The 22,645-nt window shown below is 44.0% G+C and overlaps 1 protein-coding gene across 2 annotated transcripts in view; it reads left to right on the plus strand.

Moving 5' to 3' along the window:
• Window positions 1–22,645, plus strand: part of tfcp2 (transcription factor CP2) — a 170,809-nt gene that overhangs the window by 89,106 nt on the left and 59,058 nt on the right. For both annotated transcript variants that reach the window (XM_068024451.1, XM_068024452.1), the window contains exon 6: window positions 13,556–13,708. In XM_068024451.1, coding sequence (XP_067880552.1) covers window positions 13,556–13,708 — 153 coding nt within the window. The remainder of the gene's footprint in view (window positions 1–13,555; window positions 13,709–22,645) is intronic.

Here is a 22,645-nt window from a genome sequence, read left to right on the forward strand (position 1 = left end):
CTTTTTCTCTTCACATACCTATAGAAACATTTACAGTTAGTTTTTATGTTCCCTGCAAGCTTGCTCTCGTACTCTATTTTCCCCTTCTTAATCAATCCCTTGGTCCTCCTTTGCTGAATTCTAAACTGCTCCCAATCCTCAGGTCTGTTGTTTTCCCTGGCAAATTTATATGCCTCTTCCTTGGATCTAATGCTATCTCTAATTTCCCTTGTAAGCCATAATTTGGCTACCTTTCCCGTTTTACTTTTGCGTCAGACAGGGATAAACAATTGTTGCAGTTCATTCATGCGCTCTTTAAATGTTTGCCATTGCCTATCCATCATCCCTTTAAGTAACGTTTCCTAATCCGTCATGGCCAACTCGTGCCTCATACCTTCGTAGTTTCATTTACTAAGATTCAGGACCCTTGTCTCAGAATCAACGACGTCACTCTCCATCTTGATGAAGAATTCTATCATATTATGGTCACTCGTCCCTAAGGGGTCTCGCACCACTAGATTGTCAGTTATTCCTCTCTCATTACACAATGCCCAGTCTAGGATGGCCTGTTCTCTAGTTGGTTCCTCAACGTATTGGTCCAGAAAACCATCCCGTATACACTCCAAGAATTCCTTCTCTACGGTATTGTGACTAATTTGATTTGCCCAATCTATATGCAGATTAAAATCACCCATAATTACTGATGTTCCTTTATCTCATGCATCTCTAATTTCCTGTTTTAATGCCATTCCCAACATCACCACTACAGTTTAGGGGTCTATATACAACCCCCACTAATGTTTTTTGCCCCTTAGTGTTTCTCAGCTCTACCCATACAGATTCCACATCGTCGGAGCTAATATCTTTCCTCACTATTACGTTAATTTCCTCTTTAACCAGCAATGCGACTCCATCGCCTTTTGCTTTTTGTCTGTCCTTCCTAAATACTGAATATCCCTGGATGTTCGTTTCACATCCCTGGTCACCTTGCAGCCATGTCTCCATAATCCCGACTACATCATATCCGTTTACATCTATTTGCGCGATTAATTCATCCATTTTATTGTGAATGCTCTGCGCATTAAGGCACAAAGCCTTAAGGCTTGTCTTTTTAACATTACTTGTCCCCTTCCCACTATTTTTTTTACTGTGGCCCTGTTTGATTCTGGCCCTTGATTTCTCTGCCTATCACTTTTCTTATTCCTCTTACTGTCTTTTGTTCTTGTCTTTGACCCCCCCCCCTCCTCTGACTCCTTGCAAAGGTTCCCACCCCTCTGCCATTTTAGTTTAAACCCTCCCCAACCACTATAGCAAATACTCCCCCGAGGACATCAGTCCCGGTCCTGCCCAGGTGTAACCTGTCCAGTTTGTACTGGTCCCACCTCCCCCCCCGAACCGGTTCCAATGCCCCAGGAATCTAAAACCCTCCCTCTCGCACCATCTCTTCAGCCACGTATTCATCCGATATATCCTGCTATTTCTACTCTGACTAGCATGTGGCACTAGTAGTAATCCTGAGATCACTACCTTTGAGGTCCTACTTTTCAACTTGCTTCCTAGCTCCCTATATTCTGCTTTTAGGACCTTATCCTTTTTTTTTTTACCTCTGCCATTTATACCAATGTGTACCACGACCACTGGCTGTTCACCATCCCTCTTCAGAATGTCTTGTAACTGCGTTGAGATATCCTTGACCCTAGCACCATGGAGGCAACATACCATCCTGGAGTTTCTTTTGCGGCCACAGAAACGCCCATCTACTCCCCTTACTATTGAATCCTCTATACCTATTGCATTCCCACACTTTTTACTCCTCCCCTGTGGAGCAGAGCCAACTGTGGTGCAACGAACTGGACTGTTGCTGCTTTCCCCTCAGAGGCCATTCCCCCCAACAGTATCCAAAGCAGTATATCTGTTTTGCAGGGGAATAGCCACAGGAGATTCCTGAACTGCCTGCCTCGTCCTCTTGCTCTGCCTGGTGGTCACCTATTCCCCTCGCCTGTGGGGTCTGAGCCTGCAGTGTGACCACCTCTCTATACGTGCTATCCACGATACTCTCCGCCTCGTGGAAGCTCCACAGTGTCCCCAGCTGCTGCTCCAGCTCCAAAACCCGGGCTTCCAGGAGCTGCAGCTGGACACATTTCCTGCACACATGCTGGTCCCGGGCACTGGAAATGTTCCCGGCTTCCGACATGGAGCACGAGGAGCACACCACAGCTTTGAGCTCTCCTGCCGTGTCTTAACCCTTTAAATTAAATTAAACCTTCTGGAAGATCTTGATGTCCAATAATATCAGTTACTCTAGGGCCCTTCTTCCCTGGTCCTCGTTACTACAGAACTCCCTAAAAAAAAAACACCACTTACTATATTTGAAATAAACTTTAAACTTTTCTTACCTGAGATACTTACCCAGCTATTTAGAGCTATTCCCTAACAGCAGTGACTCACCAACCAATCATCTTGCAGCTCTCCTGTGACGTCACTGTTGGCGGTTTTTTCAAAACTCTGGCGCGCTGCTGCTACACTTTTAAACCGTGCCGGTCTCACTCAGTCTCGCTCCTTCCCGCTGCCGCTACACTTTTAAACTGTGCCGGTCTCACTCAGTCTCGTTCCTTCCCGCTGCCGCTGCACTTTTAAACTCTGCCAGTCTCACTCAGTCTAGGTAGGACCTATTCTAGCCAAGGTAGGACCCTAGGAAGTACAGAAATTCAGAGGGACCTTGGTGTACTTGTCGATAGATCACTGAAGGCAGCAGCACAGGTAGATAAGGTGGTTAGGAAGGCAGATGGGATACTTGCCTTTATTAGCTGAGGCATAGAATATAAGAGCAGGGAGGTTACGATGGAGCTGTATAAAACGCTAGTTAAGCCACAGCTGGAGTACGGTGTACAGTCCTGGTTACCACACTATAGGAAGGATGTGATTGCACTGGAGAGGGTGCAGAGGAGATTCACCAGGATGTTGCCTGGGCTGGAGTATTTCAGCTATGAAGAGAGACTGGATAGGCTAGGGTTGTTTTCCTTAGAGCAGAGAAGGCTGAGGGGAGACATGATTGAGTTATACAAGATTATGAGGGGCATTGATAGGTTAGATAGGAAGAAGCTTTTTCCTTTAGCGGAGGGATCAATAACCAGGGGGGCATAGAATTAGGGCAAGGGGCAGGAAGTTTAGGGGGTATTTGAGGAAAAATTTTTTCACCCAGAGGGTGGTTGGAATCTGGAACGCATTGCCTGATGGGGTGGTAGAGGCAGGAACCCTCAACATTTAGGAAGTATTTAGATGAGCACTTGAAATGTCATAGCATACAAGGCTACGGGCCAAGTGCAGGAATATGGGATTCGAATAGTTAGGTGCTTGATGGCCGGCACAGACACGATGGGCTGAAGGGCCTGTTTCTGTGCTGTATAACTGACTCCCCCACCCAGAGTATATTCTGTGCCTTTGCTACCCTCAGTGCTTCTTCCAAATGGTTTTCAACATGGAGGAGCATTGGTTCATCAGCTGAGGGAGTGCAATTGGTGGTTTCCTTGCTCATGTTTCACCTGAGACCATGAGACTCCATGGGTTTCATTACCAGTTTTTGCGTTTTAAAACAAAAAGTTCTTCCTCACATTCTCCTCCTGCCCCCCCAACATCTTTTGCCCAAAACCTTAAATCTGTGTCCCCTCTTCTTTGTACCATCAGCTAATGGGAACAGCTTTTCTTTGTCTACCTTATCTAAACCTGTCATAATCTTGTGCATCTCTATCAAATCTCCCTCAATCTCCTTTGCTCCAAGGGGGGATAGGGAGGAACACGCCACTCGTTGAAGTCATACCCAGCACAAAGGAAGGTTGTTGGAGGCCAATCATCTCAGCCTTAGGACAGCTGTGTAGGAGTTCCTCACCATAGTGTCCTAGGCCCAACCATCTTCAGCTGTTTCATCAATGACCTTTTCCCCCCATCATAAGGTCAGAAGTGGGGATGTTTGTTGATTGCACAATGTTCAGTACCATTCGCAACTCCTCAGATGCTGAAGCGAGTAAGGGGCGCATGGAGAGGTGATTTCACCTGAGACACGTAGTGAAGGTGGGATAAAAACAAGAAATGCTGGAATCACTCAGCAGGTCTGGCAGCATCTGTGGAAAGAGAAGCAGAGTTAACGTTTCGGGTCAGTGACCCTTCTTCGGAACTAGCAAATATTAGAAATGTCAAAGGTTATAAGCAAGTGAGCCGGGGGTGGGGCAAGAGATAACAAAGGAGAAGGTGTAGTTTGGACAAGGCCACATAGCTGACCAAGAGGTCATGGAGCAAAGGCAAACAATATGTTAATAGTGTGTTGAAAGACAAAGCATGAGTACAGATAGGGTGTTAACAAACGGAAGATTGAACAGCAGCAAGTACAAACATGAAAAAAAAAACAGTGGGTAAGCAAACTGAACAAATTACGATGAAATGAAAGAAACAAAAGAAAAAAAGCATTGTAAAAAAAAATGGAAAAAAGAAAAAATAACTAAAAACAAAAGTAAAATGGGGGGCCTGTCATGCTCTGAAATTAGTGAATTCAATGTTCAGTCCGGCAGGCTTATGTGTGCCAAATTGGAAAATGAGATGCTCTTCCTCGAGCTTGCGTTGATGTTCAGTGGAACACTGCAGCAAGCCCAGGATAGAGATGTGAGCATGAGAGCAGGGGTGAGTGTTGAAATGGCAAGCAACCAGAAGATCAGGGTCCTGCTTGCGGACTGAGCGGAGGTGTTCTGCAAAGCGGTCACCCAGTCTGCGTTTGGTCTCCCCAATGTAGAGGAGACCACATTGTGAGCAGCGAATACAGTATGTGTACTACATTGAAAGAAGTACAAGTAAATCGCTGCTTCACCTGAAAGGAGTGTTTGGGGCCTGGGATAGTGAGGAGAGAGGAGGTAAATGGGCAGGTATTCCACCTCCTGTAATTGCAGGGGAAGGTGCCATGGGACGGGGACGAGGTGGTGGGGGTAATGGAGGAGTGGACCAGGGTGTCGCGGAGGGAACGATCCCTTCGGAATGCTGACAGGGGAAGGGAGGGGAATATGCGTTTGGTAGAGGCTTACCCACTTTTTTTTTCATGTTTGTACTTGCTGCTGTTCAATCTTCAGTTCGTTAACACCCTATCTGTACTCATGCTTTGTCTTTCAACACACCATTAACATATTGTTTGCCTTTGCTCCATGACCTCTTGGTCAGCTATGTGGCCTTGTCCAATCTACACCTTCTCCTTTGTTATCTCTTGCCCCACCCCCGGCTCACTTGCTTATAACCTGTGACATTTCTAATATTTGCTAGTTCCGAAGAAGGGTCACTGATCCGAAACGTTAACTCTGCTTCTCTTTTCACAGATGCTGCCAGACCTGCTGAGTGGTTCCAGCATTTCTTGTTTTTATTTCAGATTTCCAGCATCCGCAGTATTTTGCTTTTATTTTAGTGAAGGTGGGAATTTGGTTCACGTACGTTTTTCTCAAGTTTCAATTTAGAATAAGCCTCAGGCTCTGAAGTAGAAATTTCAGACTTCAAGTTAGTTAAATTACCTTGTTAAACAGGGAGCTGCCTAGCAGTGGCAACTGTCCGGTCCATCGTCTGGAGGTAATTGGTTCAAGAGGTGTTAGTCACTGTAACAAGAAGCTTAGCTAGCTAGTGACTCATCAGAAGCAGTCACATTTTCAAACAGCACAGAGTAGGGGGCACGTGGAGAGGGCAGTTTGTCTGAGTGAGACGTTGACACTGTGTGTCGTTGGGAATTTGGTGCAGAGGGGGAAAGAGGTGTGCCTTTTTCAGCCTTCTGTAACTGTAGAATACGCAAGTTGCTTCCCAGAAATAACAGTTAATCTAGAAACAGCGGCAAGAGTTTGAAGAGCTAGGGTGGTGACTCTGTGGTAGAGGCCTGCTTTAGGTCGAGAAAAAGAACCCGAGCCGGACCCAGCCCGAGTCCCTCCTATTTTTTCCCCGAGTCCGCCCCGGCCCGAACCCGCCACAACTGGACCCGAACTTCCATTTACTTACCTTCCTGACATCGAACCTCTAAAAAGTTGCAGCACATGCGCGAGACGTCATAGTGACGTCCCTTGCTCACTGCGCAGTCTCAGTTTCCTCCCGGACTCCCAGCTCAAGTAAGTTTTAAAATTTTTAAAAAATATTTACCAGCAGCACACTAACCGCGTGTTTTGGCCCAACCTGACCCGACTCGATCTGGACTTGACCTGACCCGAACCCGACACGTTGTCAGGTTCGGGTCAGGTAGCAGGCCTCTGCTCTGTGGGTTCAGAGCATTCCAAAGAAAATTGGCGTTTGACTTTAGAGCAAAGAAGGTAATGGCGAACATTTTCTGTTTCTTTTACCTGAACTAAGGAAATTTAATTGGGGTCAGTATGACATTAATTGAAATAATCTTTTGAAACTCAGTTACTTATTAGTAAGGTTTTATTAGTAGGAAGGTTTACTAGCAGTAGTAAAGCTTATTAGTAGTGGTGGGGCTTGGTAGTGGGGTTTATTAATTTATTTTTAAAATTAATTTATAATTAACACACAATAGAGATGGCAGGGCAGGTGATGTGTTGAGGCTGCAATATGTAGGAGCTGGTGGACACCAGTATGATCCACGGCAAACAGGTCTGCAGTAAGTGTCTGGCTCGAGGAGCTTTGGCTGAGAGTAGATGAGCTGGAGGCTGAGCTACAGACCCTGTGATACATCAGGGAGGGAAAAGTTACCTGGACACTTTGTTCCAGAAGGCAGTCACACCCCTTAGGATAGGGTCTTTTGATTTGGTCAGTGGTCAGGGACAGGAGGGTGTGATTGCGAGTGAGGCAGTTAAGGGGATAGAGAAGGCAGAAGTGGAGGAGCCTCAGCCCCTGCAACTGTCCAACAGGTCTGAGGTTCTTGCAGCTTTTCTGGATGAAAGTGAGGGCTGCAGGGTGGATGAGCAAGCTGACCATGGCACCGTGGTACAGGACGCCATGCAAGCAGGGAGAGTAAATAGGAATGTAGTGGTAGTAGGAGATAGTATAGTCAGGGGGGGTAGACACAGTTCTTTGTGGCCAAGAGTGAGAGCCCTGAAGGCTGTGTTGCCAGTCTGGTGCCAGGATTTGGGACATCTGCTCAAGGCTGAGAGGAACTTGCAGTAGGAGGGGGAGGATCCAGTTGTCATGCTCCACGTGGATACCAACGCATAGAAAGGACGAGGAAGGACGTTCTGCTTGGGGATTATGAGTAAAATGGAGCTAAGTTTAAAAAGCATAACTTTAAAGGTAATAATTTCTGGATTAAATGCATGGCTGAAAGATTGGTGTGGGAGAAATGGGTTTTGATTCATGGGACCATCAGTACTGGGGAAAAGTGGGAGCTGTACCGTTGGGACGTTCTTTACCTGAACCGTGCTGGGACCAGTGTTCTGGCGAGTCATATAATTAGGGCAGTAGAGAGGGCTTTAAACTAAATAGTGGGGGTGAGTGATCAAGTGAGGGAAGATGTGATAATTGAGAGAAGCAAGACAGCAATAAGGGTAATAATCAAAGTGTGGCAGGAAGAGACAGAGCATACAAACTTAAGAGTGCATCAGCAGATAATGCTAGAGGTTGTGAAAATAATAAAAAATAATTTAAGGCACTCTATCTGAATGCACACAGCATTCACAACAAGGTAGATGAATTGACAGCACAAATAGAAATAAACAGGTATGATCTCGGGTACTTGACATTTTGGAAGGATAGGCAAAAAGGAAAAGGAGGTGAGGTAGAGCTGTTAATAAAGGATCAGATCAGTACATTAGTGAGAGGATCTTGGATTGAAGGATCAAGATATGGAATCAGTTTGGGTGGAGCTAAGAAACAGCAAGGGGCAGCAAACATTGGTAGGAGACTGGGCCTGTATTCTCTAGAACTTAGAAGAATGAGAGGTGATCTCATTGAAGCATACAACATTCTTACAGGGCCTGACAGGGTGGATGTAGATAGGATGTTTCACCTGGCTGGGGCGTCCAGAACCAGGGGGCACAGTCTCAGAATATGAGACAGGCCATTTAAGACCGAGATGAGGAGGAATTTCTTCAGAGGGTGGTGAATCTGTGGAATTTTCTACCTCAGAATTCTGTGGAAGCTTAGTCATTGAGTGTGTTCAAGGCAGAGATTGATAAGTTTCTAGATATTGAAGGCATCAATGGATATGGGGGTAGTCTGGGAAAATGGCATTGAGGTAGAAGATCAGCCATGATCGAGTTGAATGGCAGAGCAGGCTCGAAGGGCTGAATGGCTTATTCCTGCTCCTATTTCCTATGTTCCTATGAAGCAGTCCATGCCTCCATGCAGCAAGACCTGGACAACATCCAGGCTTGGACTGCTGAGTGGCAAGTAACATTCCTGCCACACAAGTGCCAGGCAATGACTATCTGCAACAAGAGAAAATCTAGCCATCTCCCTTTGATCCATTGCAGAATCCCTTAGCATCAACATCCTGGGGGTCACCATTGGCCAAAAATTTCACTGGACCAGCCATATAAATACTGTGGCTCCAAGAGCAGGTCAGAGGCTGGGAATTCTGCAGTTCTTAATCACCTCCCATCTCCCCAGAGCCTTTCTACCATCTACAAGGCACAATCGGTAATATAATCCAATACTCTCCACTTGCCTGGATGAGTGCAGCTTCGACAACATCCAGGACAAAGCAGCCCACTTGATCGGCACCCCATTAACCACCTTAAACATTCACTTCCTTCACCACCGACACACAGTGGCAGCAGTGTGTACCATCTACAAAATGCACTGCAGCAACTCACCAAGGCTCCTTAGACAGAACCTTCCAAACCCGAGACCTCGACAAGGACAAGGGTAGCAGGTGCATGAGATGTCACTACATGCAAAGGCAAGAAGGGAATGGGTTACCACCAGGCAAGGTAGAGGAAGGCAGGTAGCGCATGAGTCCCCTGTGACCATCTCTTGGCCATCTCTTTCCCACGCCCCCCCACCCCCCAAACAGATATACTGCTTTGGATATTGTTGGGGCAGATGGCTCAGGGGAAAGTAGCAAGAGCCAAGTTCATGGCACCATGGGTGGGTCAGCTGCACAGGAGGGGAGGAAGAAGAGTGGCACGGCTATAGTGATAGGGGATTCTATTGTAAGAGGTACAGATAGGCGTTTCTGTGGCCGCAAATGTGACTCCAGGATGGTATGTTGCCTCCCTGGTGCTAGGGTCAAGGATGTCACAGAGCGACCTCAGAACATTCTGAAGGGGGAGGGTGAACCGTAAGAGGTCATGGTACACATTGGTACCAACGACATAGGTAGAAGGAGGGATGAGGTCCTGCAACAAGAATTTAGGGAGCTAGGTCGCAGATTAAAAAGCAGGACCTCAAAGGTTGTAATTTCTGGATTACTTCCAGTGCCATGTGCTAGTGAGTATAGGAATAGGAGGATAGAACAGATGAATGCGTGGCTGAGGAGGTGGTACAGGAGGGAGGGCACATCGTCAGTGAGAATGGTGATTAAAAACCTCTACCTACCCATAGTGGAAATTTAAAAGTGCAAAGAAAATCTTAAAACTATGTACAGCATATCCACATCAACGGGTCTGTTTCTGGCGAAACTGGGACCTGTACAAGTTGGACGAGTTGCACCTGACCGGAACGGGATGAACATCCTTGCTGGGAGGTTTGCTGTGCTGTTGGGGGGAGTTTAAACACAGTGGCGCAGTGGTTAGCACCGCAGCCTCACAGCTCCAGCGACCCGGGTTCAATTCTGGGTACTGCCTGTGTGGAGTTTGCAAGTTCTCCCTGTGACAACGTGGGTTTTCTCTGGGTGCTCCGGTTTCCTCCCACAGCCAAAAGACGTGCAAGTTGGTAGGTAAATTGGCCATTGTAATTTGCCCCCAGTATAGGTAGGTGGTAGGGAAATATAGGGACAGGTGGGGATGTGGTAGGAATATGGAATTAGTGTAGGATTAGTATAAAAAATGGGAGGTTGATGGTCGGCACAGACTCGGTGGGACGAAGGGCCTGTTTCAGTGCTGTATCTCTAAACTAAACTAAAACTAATTTGGTAGGGGGATGGGATACAGCGTGGTGGTACATACAGTAAGGGGTGATGTACAGTCAAATGTAGAAGAGAAATTGAGTCAGTCTGGAAGGCAGAGCAAATATAGACCTATTAAGGCACAAGCGAACAATGCAAGGCTAGATTGCATTTCTTAACGCAAGGAGTCTTACCAGTAAGGCAGATGAATTGAGGGCGTTGATTCACACATGATATTGTTGCTATCACAGAGACATGGTTGAGGGAAGGGCAGGACTGGCAGCTCAATATTCCAGGGTATGGAATCTTCAGGCATGACAGGGGAGGGTTTAAAAGAGGAGCTGGCATTGCACTGTTGGTCAAGGAGTCAATTACTGCAGTAAGAAGGGATGATATCTTAGAAGGTTCCTCAAATGAGGCCATATGGGTAGAACTTGAAAACAAAAAGGGGGCAGTCACTTGGCTCGGAGTGTACTACAGGCCTCCAAACAGTCAGGGAGAGATAGAGGAGCAGGTATGTAGGCAAATCTCAGAGAGGTGTAAAAATAATAGGGTAATATTAGTAGGGGATTTCAACTTCCCCAATATCAACTGGGATAGTCTTAGTGCAAAAGGCTTAAAGGGGGCGGAATTCCTAAAATGCATACAGGAGAGCTTTTTGAGCCAGTACGTAGAAAGTCCTACAAGAGAAGGGGCAGTACTGGACCTAATGCTCGGGAATGAAGCTGGACAAGTGATAGAAGTGTCAGTGGGGATAGTGACCATAAATCTATAAGATTTAAGGTAGTTATGGAAAAAGACAGAGGGGGACTGGAAATAAAAGTACTGAATTGGGGGAAGGCTGATTTCAATATGATAAAACAGGATCTGGCCAAAGTGAACTGGGAGCAGCTACTTGTAGGAAAGTCTACATCAGACCAGTGGGAGTCATTCAAAAAGGAAATAGTGAGAGTTCAGGGCCAACATGTTCCCGTAAAGGTGAAAAGTAGGGCCAATAAATCCAGGGAATTCTGGATGTCAAGGGATATAGAGGATTGGATAAGGGAAAATAAAGGAGGCTTATGGCAGATTCAAAGCACTGAAAACAGTGGAGGCACTAGAGGAGTATAGAAAGTGTAAGGTGGGTACTTCAAAAAAAAAAAGTAATTAGGAGAGCTAAGAGGGGACATGAAAAAACACTGGCGGACAAGATAAAGGAAAATCCCAAGGTGTTTTATAAGTATATTAAGGGCAAGAGGATAACCAGGGAAAGAGTAGGGCCCATTAGGGACCAAAGTGGCAATCTGTGTGTGGAGCCGGAGGACATAGGTGAGGTTTTTAATGATTACTTTTCATCTGTGTTCACTATGGAGAAGGACGATGTAGGTGTAGAGATCAGGGAGGGGGATTGTGATATACTTGAACATATTAGCATTGAAAGGGACGAGGTATTAGCTGTCTTAGTGGGCTTAAAAGTGGATAAATCCCCAGGTCCAAATGAGATGTAGCCCAGGCTGTTAAGTGAGGCAAGGGAGGAGATAGCAGGGGCTCTGACACAAATTTTCAAATGCTCTCTGGCCACAGGAGAGGTACTGGAGGACAGCGAATGTGGTACCATTATTCAAGAAGGGTAGCAGGGACAAACCTGGTAATTACAGGCCAGTGAATCTAACATCAGTGGTAGGGAAACTATTGGAAAAATTTCTTAGGGACAGGATTAATCTCCACTTGGAGAGGCAGGGATTAATCAGGGATAGTCAGCATGGCTTTGTCAGGGGGAGATTGTGTCTAACAAACTTGATTAAATTTTTCGAGGAGGTGACTAGATGTGTAGATGAGGGTAAAGCAGTTGATGTAGTCTACATGGACTTCAGTAAGGCTTTTGATGAGGTCCCGCTTGGGAGATTGGTTAAGAAGGTAAGAGCCCATGGGATCCAGGGCAATTTGGTAAATTGGATCCAAAATTAGCTTAGTGACAGAAGGCAGAGGGTGATGGTCGAGGGTTGTTTTTGCGAGTGGAAGCCTGTGACTAGTGGTGTACCGCAGGGATCGGTGCTGGGACCCTTGCTGTTTGTAGTGTACATTAATGATTTAGACGTGAATATAGGAGGTATGATCAGTAAGTTCGCAGATGACACGAAAATTGGTGGTGTTGTAAATAGTGAGGAGGAAAGCCTTAGATTACAGGACGATATAGATGGGCTGGTAAGATGGGCTGAACAGTGGCAAATGGAATCTAATCCTGAAGTGTGAGGTGATGCATTTTGAGAGGACTAACAAGGCAAGGGAATATACAATGGATGGTAGGACCCTAGGAAGTAGAGAAGGTCAGAGGGACCTTGGTGTACTTGTCTATAGATCACTGAAGGCAGCAGCACAGGTAGATAAGGTTAGGAAGGCATATGGGATACTTGCCTTTATTAGCCGAGGCATAGAATATAAGAGCAGGGAGGTTATGACGGAGCTGTATAAAACACTAGTTAGGTCACAGCTGAAGTACTGTGTACAGTTCTGGTCACCACACTATAGGAAGGATGTGATTGCACTGGAGAGGGTGCAGAGGAGATTCACCAGGATGTTGCCTGGGCTGGAGCATTTCTGTTAAGAGAGACGGAAAAGGCCAGGGTTGTTTCCATTGGAGCAGAGAAGGCTAATTGAGATATACAAAATTATGAGGGGCATTGATAGGATAGATAGGAAGAAACTGTTTCCCTTAGCGGAGGGATCAGTAACCAGGGGGCATAGATTTAAGGTAAGAGAGGGTGATTGGAATCTGGAACACACTGCCTGAAGGTTGTGGTAGAGGTAGGAACCCTCAGAATATTTAAGCAGTATTCAGATGAGCACTTGAAACGCCATAGCATGCCAAGTGCTGGAAAATGGGATTAGAATAGATAGGTGCTTGATGGCTGGCATGGACATGATGGGCTAAAGGGCCTGTTTCTGTGCTGTGTAACTCTGTCGCCGTTCCTTCACTGTTGCTATGTCAAAATCCTGGATCTCCCTTCCGAACAGCACTGTTGGTGTACCCATACCACACGGACTGCAGCGGTTCTAGAACACAGCTCACTGGAACTGGCTGCCTATGAGGGTGGGGGTGGAAGCGGAGAGTATGAATGATTTGTAAAGGATGGGTACTTGAGAGAAATAAACTTGCAGGGCTATGTAGCCAGAGTGAGCTAATAGGCCTAATTGGATTGCTCTGCAGAGAGCTGGCATGGATATTATGGTCCCAAGTGGCTGCATTCTGTGCTGTAATGACACTCTCGGGTGCGCGCTCTGACTACCACTTTCTCCAGGGCAATTGGGCATGGGCAGTAAATGTTGGCCTTGCCAGCAATGCTTTCCCTCAAATGAATTAAAAAAAAAAACAAACACAATGTGGTTTTAGATTCATTGTTACTGACATTTGCTTTTTCCAGCAGATATTTGTTGGTAATAAACCATTTGATTGTTCCGATATCTCAGTCAGAAAATATTAAATAGATGTTTCCAGAGGAAATTTCTTAGAAAAAGCTTCCGATATTTTGTACCTCTATATTGTGGTGTTTCCTTTTTCTCTTGACATATACCTGCTTGTTTCATTAGGTGCATTGTATTAGTACAGAATTCACAACGAGGAAACATGGAGGAGAAAAAGGTGTGCCTTTCCGAATTCAAATAGATACATTCAAAGAGAATGAAAACGGTGAATATACAGAGCATCTTCATTCAGCTAGCTGCCAAATCAAAGTGTTCAAGGTAAGGAGAAAAGGCTGGATTGTTCTGCTGAGTGACCATTATTTCAACTCTTGGTGTCTGAAATGTGTTTGATTTGTTTGATGAATTGTTTGATCTAAAATTGATCATCCCCTTCTTTTTGCTTAAGCCTTACACCTGCATTTATTTGATTACTCACAGTTTAAAACTGATCTAAATAGCCCAGGCAATGTCTTTCTTTTAAAGTTTCTGCGCACTCTTAAGTAGCAGATGTACATCTGTAAGAACACTGAACTTGAAAATATATCTAGCGTTATTTGTGGCTAAACTTAACTTTGCTTTCAATCCTACAAATAAGGTATTGGTCATAAACAGGACCCAGAGGAACAGACCTATTGCTGGAGACTGGGTTTCTACCCTCTTGGCTGCAGATGGCCCTGCAAAGCAATGTCCTGGCTGGTACAGGATCCAGTAGTCCATTAATACTTGGTCTGGTTAGCCATTCTATGTATTTGAGCAGATGGTGAGCATTGGTTGTCTGTTTGACAAGAGCTTACTCTTGTCCTTATAGTCTTTTGACAGTGATCAGGAGGATTGGACATTACTAGTTGTAGTGCCAGTTGCGTATCACTGTACAGCCGGGAGACCTTCCTGGTCACTATGGCTCACTATTACTGTAAACTGCCTTTGCCCATATGAACTATGGGGTGAACCTAAATGGAAATCTGCTAAAGAATGTTTCTGCTTTAAAGTGTAACTAACAAAACAGCTTGCAAAGTACTTTTATTTCTGAAGGCTTGAATTCAAAGCTTAAGATTTTATCAAAAAAGAAACCTGATGTGAATAGTAAAGCTACCATTGTGGAACAGAAGTCATAAACAGCTCCCAAAAATGGATATTCTTTTAATGCGCTTGACAGCGGCAGATTCTGACCATTGAACCTTGTCTCAAGTGGCACAGCAGGACCGAATGACACATTGTTGCTTTGGACTGGTTTTTGTCTGTGGTCAAGCTTATTTTTATGTAAAAAAAAACATTTTATGCAGTAACCAACATAGTTATATAATGCGGCCTGTCTGTAACCAGAACAAGTACAAAATCTAGTTAACATGGACATTTTTCTCATTCCTTGGAGAATCTGAACAAACTTCTTTCTCTTTAATTCAGCTTATGGTCTCAAGGCCACTGATAAGTTAGCCCATGTCCCAAAGGAACCAGGATCTTACTAAGCTACTGAATTCTTCCTGAATGTCAAGACTGATGGCACTTAAAGGATTGGAAACCAAACCTACCAAGTTTTGTAATAAATGATTTTACAGCAAAGTTGATTATGCATTGTGATTTGGAGACTGGCGCATTTCTTTGAATGTGGTAGTGTTCTGCAATCTTGAGTCTGTAGGGTTTAACATGTCAAAAACGTGAAAGGTAGATTAGTTACTGGCACCACGTCTCCCATATAAACAAAACAGTACACTCGGAAGGCATGAGACCGATCTAAAGTAAATTAACTCAGTTCCCAGTCAGCATCTCTGCTGCTTCTACTCCTCTCTTTTTCTTCCTTCCCCACACCCCCCCCCCCCCCCCACCCCCCAAATAATCAACTATTTGCATTTAAAGAGCAGCGTACTATCAAGTGTCTAATGTCAGTGACCGTGAATTTGGGACAGAAGTATATGGTGTTTTGGTGTCAAAAAAAAGTTTCTTCTGCAGCATTTTCAAAATGGCCACTGCTGAATAAAAATCTTTGTCTAATTGTTGTGACTAGTTAGCATAATAGATATGGTACTGATTTTCAGGGGGCACCCTTTTAAATTGATTTCTCCTCCTGTTTCAGGGTCAATTTTGCTCTGAAAATGTATCTGCAGAAAAAATCAAAAAATCCCATTTTTCAATGCTAGATTATTGTCTGTAGGTGTATGCAGGGTGGCAATCCAGCATCATGACCTACATTCTTTTTTTTATAAATGCCCTGTCCTATATAAATAATTTTTTGCAGTGTAATACTGAACTATGCTTTGCTGGAAACCAATATGCAAATTTCTTGGTTGAGGTGCACCAATTGTTTGAGACGGGGGGGGGGGGCGGGAAGAAGGCACTTGTTTCTTTTCAGCTCATTCCCTCCCCTTTTTCTCATGTCCCCACTCCCCCTCCATACCCCACAAACTCCTCCGCCTCTAGCTATCTTTTCACTTCACATTACATAGTATCTAAAGTGCAAAAACAGGCCATTTGGCCCAATAGGGCCATGCTGTAAGTTATGCTGCACACCAGCCACTTCAGCTGAGAGGTGTGCCTCGGGGCATTCTCTTTACTCTCCCCCACCCCCACTTGGGGACTTTAGTCAATTCTATTCTCTCTTCTCCTGTTCACCCCCTGCCACTCCACCTGGTTCAATACTAGCTCTCATCTGTCTTCTGTGTCCTAGGATACGCTGCCCAGATCAGTGCACCTGATTTCTTGCCATATATTGCTGGCAATTCTGAATACTGTGTGTAGTTTCAGGACAGATATCATGAAAATGAAGTAAGAGATATATTTATTTGCACATAATGCAATGTGGGACCCAAAAAGAGGAAAAATGCAACTACTGTCCTGGTCTTCAGTTGTTCTTGCCCTTCACCAAAATTGTTGAACCAATAATTTTAATTGGTATTCATTGCGCTCAATAGGTAGCTTAGATCCAAAGACAACCATTGAACTATCAATAATTCTTCATAGCGATCTTGTATTTTTAAGGTTTAAGCCAGACTGTCATGGTACACTGGTTTTATAGCTTGCAATCACATCAGTCACATTTACACTCTGTAATGAGGTTTAAAATTAGATTAAAATGTTTCCCTGATTGAGTAGCTGCTTTACTTTGTCAGACTTTGAACTCGGCACCAAATGTTGAAGTATTTTCAGATGCATCCTGTGGTGTTTATCACAGTTAGCAGAGGAAATGGTATACTTTTAGCTGTGATTGTTGTAAGAGGCTGAGAGTGTCTTCTGTGGAGCAAGCAAGAAAGTAATGGGAGCACTTGTAATGTTGTTTTGAATTAGTAACACCCTTTTGTGAAGGAATTGGAGTTATATATATGCTGGCATATCTCCTGTAGTGTTTCCCACAGTACTTAGAGTAAGGCCTGGGTGAAGATTAGAGTTCAAAATGAAAGGAGGAAAAGTTGAAGGAGGCAAATGTAAATATATTTTAAAAATATATATTAGTCACAACCTTCAAAAAATGGTTCCAAAAATTGAAAACTTGCAGGAACTTCAAAAGCAGAGACTGGAGCAGAACGGAGGAACTTCCTAGGTGTCGGTACTAAAACCTAATCTGCTTGGAGACGGACAGAGGAGCTGCCACAGTGCCACCTACTAGATGGAATCCAGAATCGTGACAACCCATTGTTGACTGAGGTAGATAGGGATTTTCCATTATAAATGTTGACATAAACCATTAATCAAAAATCCTGACAGGAAGTCGAGTTTTTGAGACAGGAAATACACACAGACTTGAGTTTTAAATATAGACTAGTTGATCTCCTAGATGTCAGTCAAAACCAAGTGTATTCAGGTGAAGTAAAGTTGGAGGGCGAGGGAAAATTTGACCAGGGCGCGCAGATGTAACTTAGTCCAAATTTTGAAATCATACATTCTGTCCATTCACTTTTATTTTTACAATGTAAATTCTTGCATCTTCAGTTTTAATGGAAACTCCAATGTACAATTGTCATGCTGTGTTTGCACCCTCCCACCAATAAGATCGTTTTATGCATAGATTTAGATGAGATTGATTATAATACTGTGGAATTTGCTCCATGTGTTGGAGGATATGTTTAATAATGTGGACCCTGAAAAATGCACAAAAAAATCCATGATCTGCCAGCACATGTGCCAGAGCTGCGACCTTCTACCCTCCTTCCATACACTCTTTACTTGCTTTCCACTTCACTCACACAGGGTAATGTCAGCCATGATCTGACGCAGCATATGGGAGTGACTGATAAACTGTATCAGCTGAACTTGTTGGTAATTGTTTTCAAATTTGTGAGCTGTTTTAGCTTTGATCTTCCTTTCACCAGCCCTTGTTCTTTCTGTTTCTGCTCCTCTAGGATTAAATGTATACCCTTGACAGAAGGACACTGTTGGTCTCCACATAAGATAGTGGTGCTGGGAAAGGTCTCAAAGTTAGTACTTTGCAGCTGCTTTGCCATTCAGGAGAAGTCTCCTCTGCTACCACCTTTGGTTGCTTGTGGCAGTAGGAGGAGCCTGCTCTAATAAATTGTCTCCTGTCCTGCTCCTCCCTTCTCTCTCTTTTCTCCACCCCACCCCACTTCCACCATGGTCAGCAGCTTCATTGCGCTACATATCCACTGTTTGAGTTAGTGTCATAGTTATACAGCACAAAAACAGGCCCTTCGGCCCACTGTGTCCATTCTGGCCATCAAGCCTATCTATTCTAATCCCATTTTCTAGCACTTGGCCTGTAGCCTTGTATGCTATGGCATTTTAAGTGTTCATCTGAATACCTTTTAAATGTTGTGAGGGTTCCTGTCTCTACCACCCCTTCAGGCAGTGTGTTCCAGATTCCAACCACCCTCTGGGGGAAATTTTTTTCCCTCAAGTTCCCTCTAAACCTCCTGCCCCTTACCTTAAATCTATGCCCCCTGGTTATTGACCCCTCCACTAAGGGAAAACATTTCTTCCTAGCTATACTTTATTAGCCGAGGCATAGAATATAAGAGCAGGGAGGTTATGATGGAGCTGTATAAAACACTAGTTAGGCCACAGCTGGAGTACTGTGTACAGTTCTGGTCGCCACACTATAGGAAGGATATATGCCCTTCATAATTTTGTATAACTCAATCATATCTCCCCTTAGCCTTCTCTGCTCTAAGGAAAACAACCCTGGCCTTTTCAGTCTCTCTTCATAGCTGAAATGCTCCAGCCCAGGCAACATCCTGGTGAATCTCCTCTTCACCCTCTCCAGTGCAATCACATCCTTCCTATAGTGTGGTGACCAGAACTGTGCACAGTACTCCAGCTGTGGCCTAACTAGTGTTTTATACAGCTCCATCATAACCTCCCTGCTCTTATATTCTATGCCTCAGCTAATAAAGGCAAGTATCCCATATGCCTTCCTAACCACCTTATCTACCTGTGCTGCTGCCTTCAGTCAGCACACCAAAGTCCCTCTGACCCTCTACTTCTGAGGGTCCTACCATCCATTGTATATTCCCTTTCCTTGTTAGTCCTCCCAAAATACATCACCTCACACTTCTCAGGATTAATTTCCATTTGCCACTGCTCTGCCCATCTTACCAGCCCATCTATATCGTCCTGTAATCTAAGGCTTTCCTCCTCACTATTTACAACACCACCAGTTTCCGTGTCATCTGCGAACTTGCTGATCATACCTCCTATATTCACGTCTAAATCATTAATGTACACTACAGCAAGGGTCCCAGCACAGATCCCTGCGGTACACCACTAGTCACAGGCTTCCAATCGTAAAAACAACCCTTGACCATTACCCTCTGCCTCCTGTCACTAAGCCAATTTTGGATCCAAATTGCCCTGGATCCCATGGGCTCTTGCCTTCTTAACCGATCTCCCATGCGGGACCTTATCAAAAGCCTTACTGAAGTTCATATAGACTACATCAACTGCTTTACCCTCATCTACATACCTTGAAAAATTTAATCAAATTTGTAACAGTTGCCTGTTACTCCACAGCCACTTGTACATATTCTGTAGCATCTGGCAGTGCTGCCTTGGAGATACCAGAACCACTGTACTGCTGCCAGCAGCCCTTCTGGCATATTAATCTAATCTGCCATATTGTCTAATTTTGAAGTGGTCAGAGTTGGAAGTGGTGAATTTTCACTGAAGTTGACACTGAGATTAAGATGCAAAAAAACCCTTAATTTAAAATAATTTGCAACAGTGCAGTGAATATTCATTTCTTTCCACAGAAAAGCTGTTATATGTATGTTATGGCAGGTGTCAGGATGTTTAAAAATAAATCTCCATGAATGATTGGGTTTGGGCTGCCTGCTGGATACAATCTGGTGTAGTGGGCGGCACCTCCTCTAGAAATATGCCTATTATGTACCCCCTTGTTAAATCCAAAATACCAATGTTTCATTTGCATCGGAAGTTTTATTTTTAAAATGGATGTTTAGAACCAGTATCAATCAAAAGGTAATTGCATTTTAAAAACTGTAAGCCAGTTAGTAAGTTCCAGACATTGCTAGTGGAGGTTGAACTAGTCTTTTTAAATGAAGAAAGAAGCTTGTTCTTTTGCTTGTGTTGGAGCCCTGGTATTGCTGGTCCTTTAGAATTGTAGTCGAAAGATCTCTGAATATGGAGAGTCAACTAAGCAAGTGCACCTGGAGTCGAGGGTGTTCATCCCCAGTGGGCTGTGTTGGCCTGTTTGTGGAAGCAGTGGGGATGATCTTTATTTTTAGGACATGTAGGTGTGAGTGAGATACATGGCAGCTGTCTCAATTTTTGTTGTTGCTGGAATGAGATTGGAGAGATCAACAACATTTGGGAGAGTTTGAGTATGGTGACTGAAGATGCTAGAAAATCAATTTGGAGCAAAACATTCCACTTGTGCAGAAGCAGAAAATTGGCTACATTGTGACTGACTTAATGAAGATTCACTTCACTGCTTGAAAGGGCTGATTTTCTGCTGTACAGTTATACTGGAGGGCTGCTAGCTCCCAGGTATCAATTAAAGTGGTTGTAAATGGGAACCGAGAGGGGTCATCCCAACTGAGCCTGATCATGCCTTCACTTGAAGTTTATAATTGTGTAATGCACCATGTGTTTTGGGGGAGCTGGGGGGTGCACTGATTTACTGTGATCAAATGAGTCATTTTTTTTCTTCCGTGACTTTCTGAAATTTTTATTCTGATTTGAGGATTGAATTCCACAACTGTTCACTTTTGTTAAAGCTATAGGTCAGCAACCAATTCTTGTATTCATGTGTGCCTTCATTCTGGAAAGGCACAAGTCTCCTGTAGTGTTACTGAAGAGTGAAATGTTACATTGTTCCCTTTTTGTTATACAATGTATCTGGGTAAATGACAATGAGGGAAAATGTGTATTTTGAAAGGTATGAACAATTAAATCAAGGGAAAACCACTTTTTTTAAAGGCTGACATGTAAAATCTAAGCAAGGAGTACTGGTAAATGTGGGTATGAATTATAAATTAGTGAGCACCAAGTAAAAAATCTGGAAATAAAATGCCATCAGTTTTAGTTATAAAGCAAACATAACCATGAATCTGTCAGATTGTTTAAAAACCCAACTAGTGCATTCATGTCCTTTTTAGCGAAGGAAACCTGCCGTCTTTACAGGGGCTGGCCTGTATGTTACTCCGTTTCCACACTAATGTAGTTTACTCCTTAATGCCCTCTGAAGTGGCCTCGCTTTAAACTTGGAACTCCTCGGGATGGGCGATAAATGCTAACCTTGCCAGCTACACCCACATCCTGAGAATTAATATTTTTTTAATTACGTCGCACAGATTCTGCAGTTTTCCACACAACTGCAAATGATTGGAATTTTACACTTTCTAAAACAGTTGTATGAACCTATTCTGTGAATGGTACAGTGGGACCATGTACACCTAGATGTTTCTGATAGATGGAAATTGCACATTCTGCACATGGTAACTGCAGGAACTGTCTGCCACTGCTTTGCGTAAAAAAAAAAAAAATCAAGCCTAGCCACAGGCTTCTGAGAGAGCATAAAGATACTTAGACACAGAAAAATGTTGTGCTTAATTATGTGAAATATGCAATTTTAAATGTTATGCTACAAGCCTTATTTTGGACAACAAATTTCAGTTACTGAGGTTAAAAAGGTGCAATATTTTTTAAAAGCATTTTGTACAATTCAGCTGCTTCACTTTTTTTGCCCCTTCTTATTGGCAAGTTTTCTGGATTGAGTTCATAATGGTTTCTTGTTGGCAGTTAACTGGTAGTGCACACCAGTCCACAGGATGTGTCGCCATTTCCCTCATTCGCCAACTAGTGACTCCCAGGTGCGATTGTTGACATTTAGGGCCTTCATGTCATGCTTGCAAGGATCCTTGAAGTGGAGCTTTGGCCGTCTTTCTGGTCATCTGACCTCAGCTACTTCACCATACAGAAGATCCTTGGGTATGTGACTGTCTTCCATCCTGCGGACGTGTCCGATCCACCTCTGTTTGATTAGTGCCAACATATTTGGGAGCTCTGCCTTTGAGAGGACTGCTGCATTTGTGATTTTGTCCTGCCAGGATATACCCATAATGCACCGCAGATAGTGAAGATGGAAATTATTGAGCTTCTTTTCCTGGTAGCTTTAAGTCACCCATGTTTCACAGCCATACAGCAAGGTGCTGTGAACACAGGCCTTATAAACCATCAGCTTGGTGGTGTTCCATGCATGTTTAGCAAGTCGGCCAAAAGTGGTAGCTGCTTTCCCTATGTGTGTATTGAGCTCTACGTCAAGAGACAGATTGTCTCATTGTGAACCTAAGGTAGAAGAATTTGCTAACCGCTTAGTGTTCAGTGTGATCAGGGGCAGAGATGGAACACCATAACTATGGTTTCCTTGATGCTTCTCATAAGGAGAACAAGTTACAAGCACGGGAAGTACAGTCCATGAGTCTTTGTAGCAGAGTTTCCGTGTGAGCGACTAGTGCAGCATCAGCGTAGAGGAGTTCTCTGATCAGGATGTGATGTGTTTTTGTCTTTGCTTTCAGCCTTGATAGATTGTACAGCTTGCCATCTGACTTAGTGTGCAAGTAAACTCCTTTCATGTCTGTTGGCTGCACTATAACGTGTAAAAGCAGTAACCATTTTGTCCTGGTGACCGAGGGCATGACTTTTGTTAGCAGCAAGGTACTGAGTAGTAATGGGGATGAAACGGAGGCTCATACGGTGCCACTAAACCTTCAGTTTTGCAAACCTATTGTTGAAATATTAGAGCATTCAACT

Source organism: Heterodontus francisci, chromosome X (assembly GCF_036365525.1).
Source record: "Heterodontus francisci isolate sHetFra1 chromosome X, sHetFra1.hap1, whole genome shotgun sequence".
Classification (NCBI taxonomy): domain Eukaryota; kingdom Metazoa; phylum Chordata; class Chondrichthyes; order Heterodontiformes; family Heterodontidae; genus Heterodontus; species Heterodontus francisci.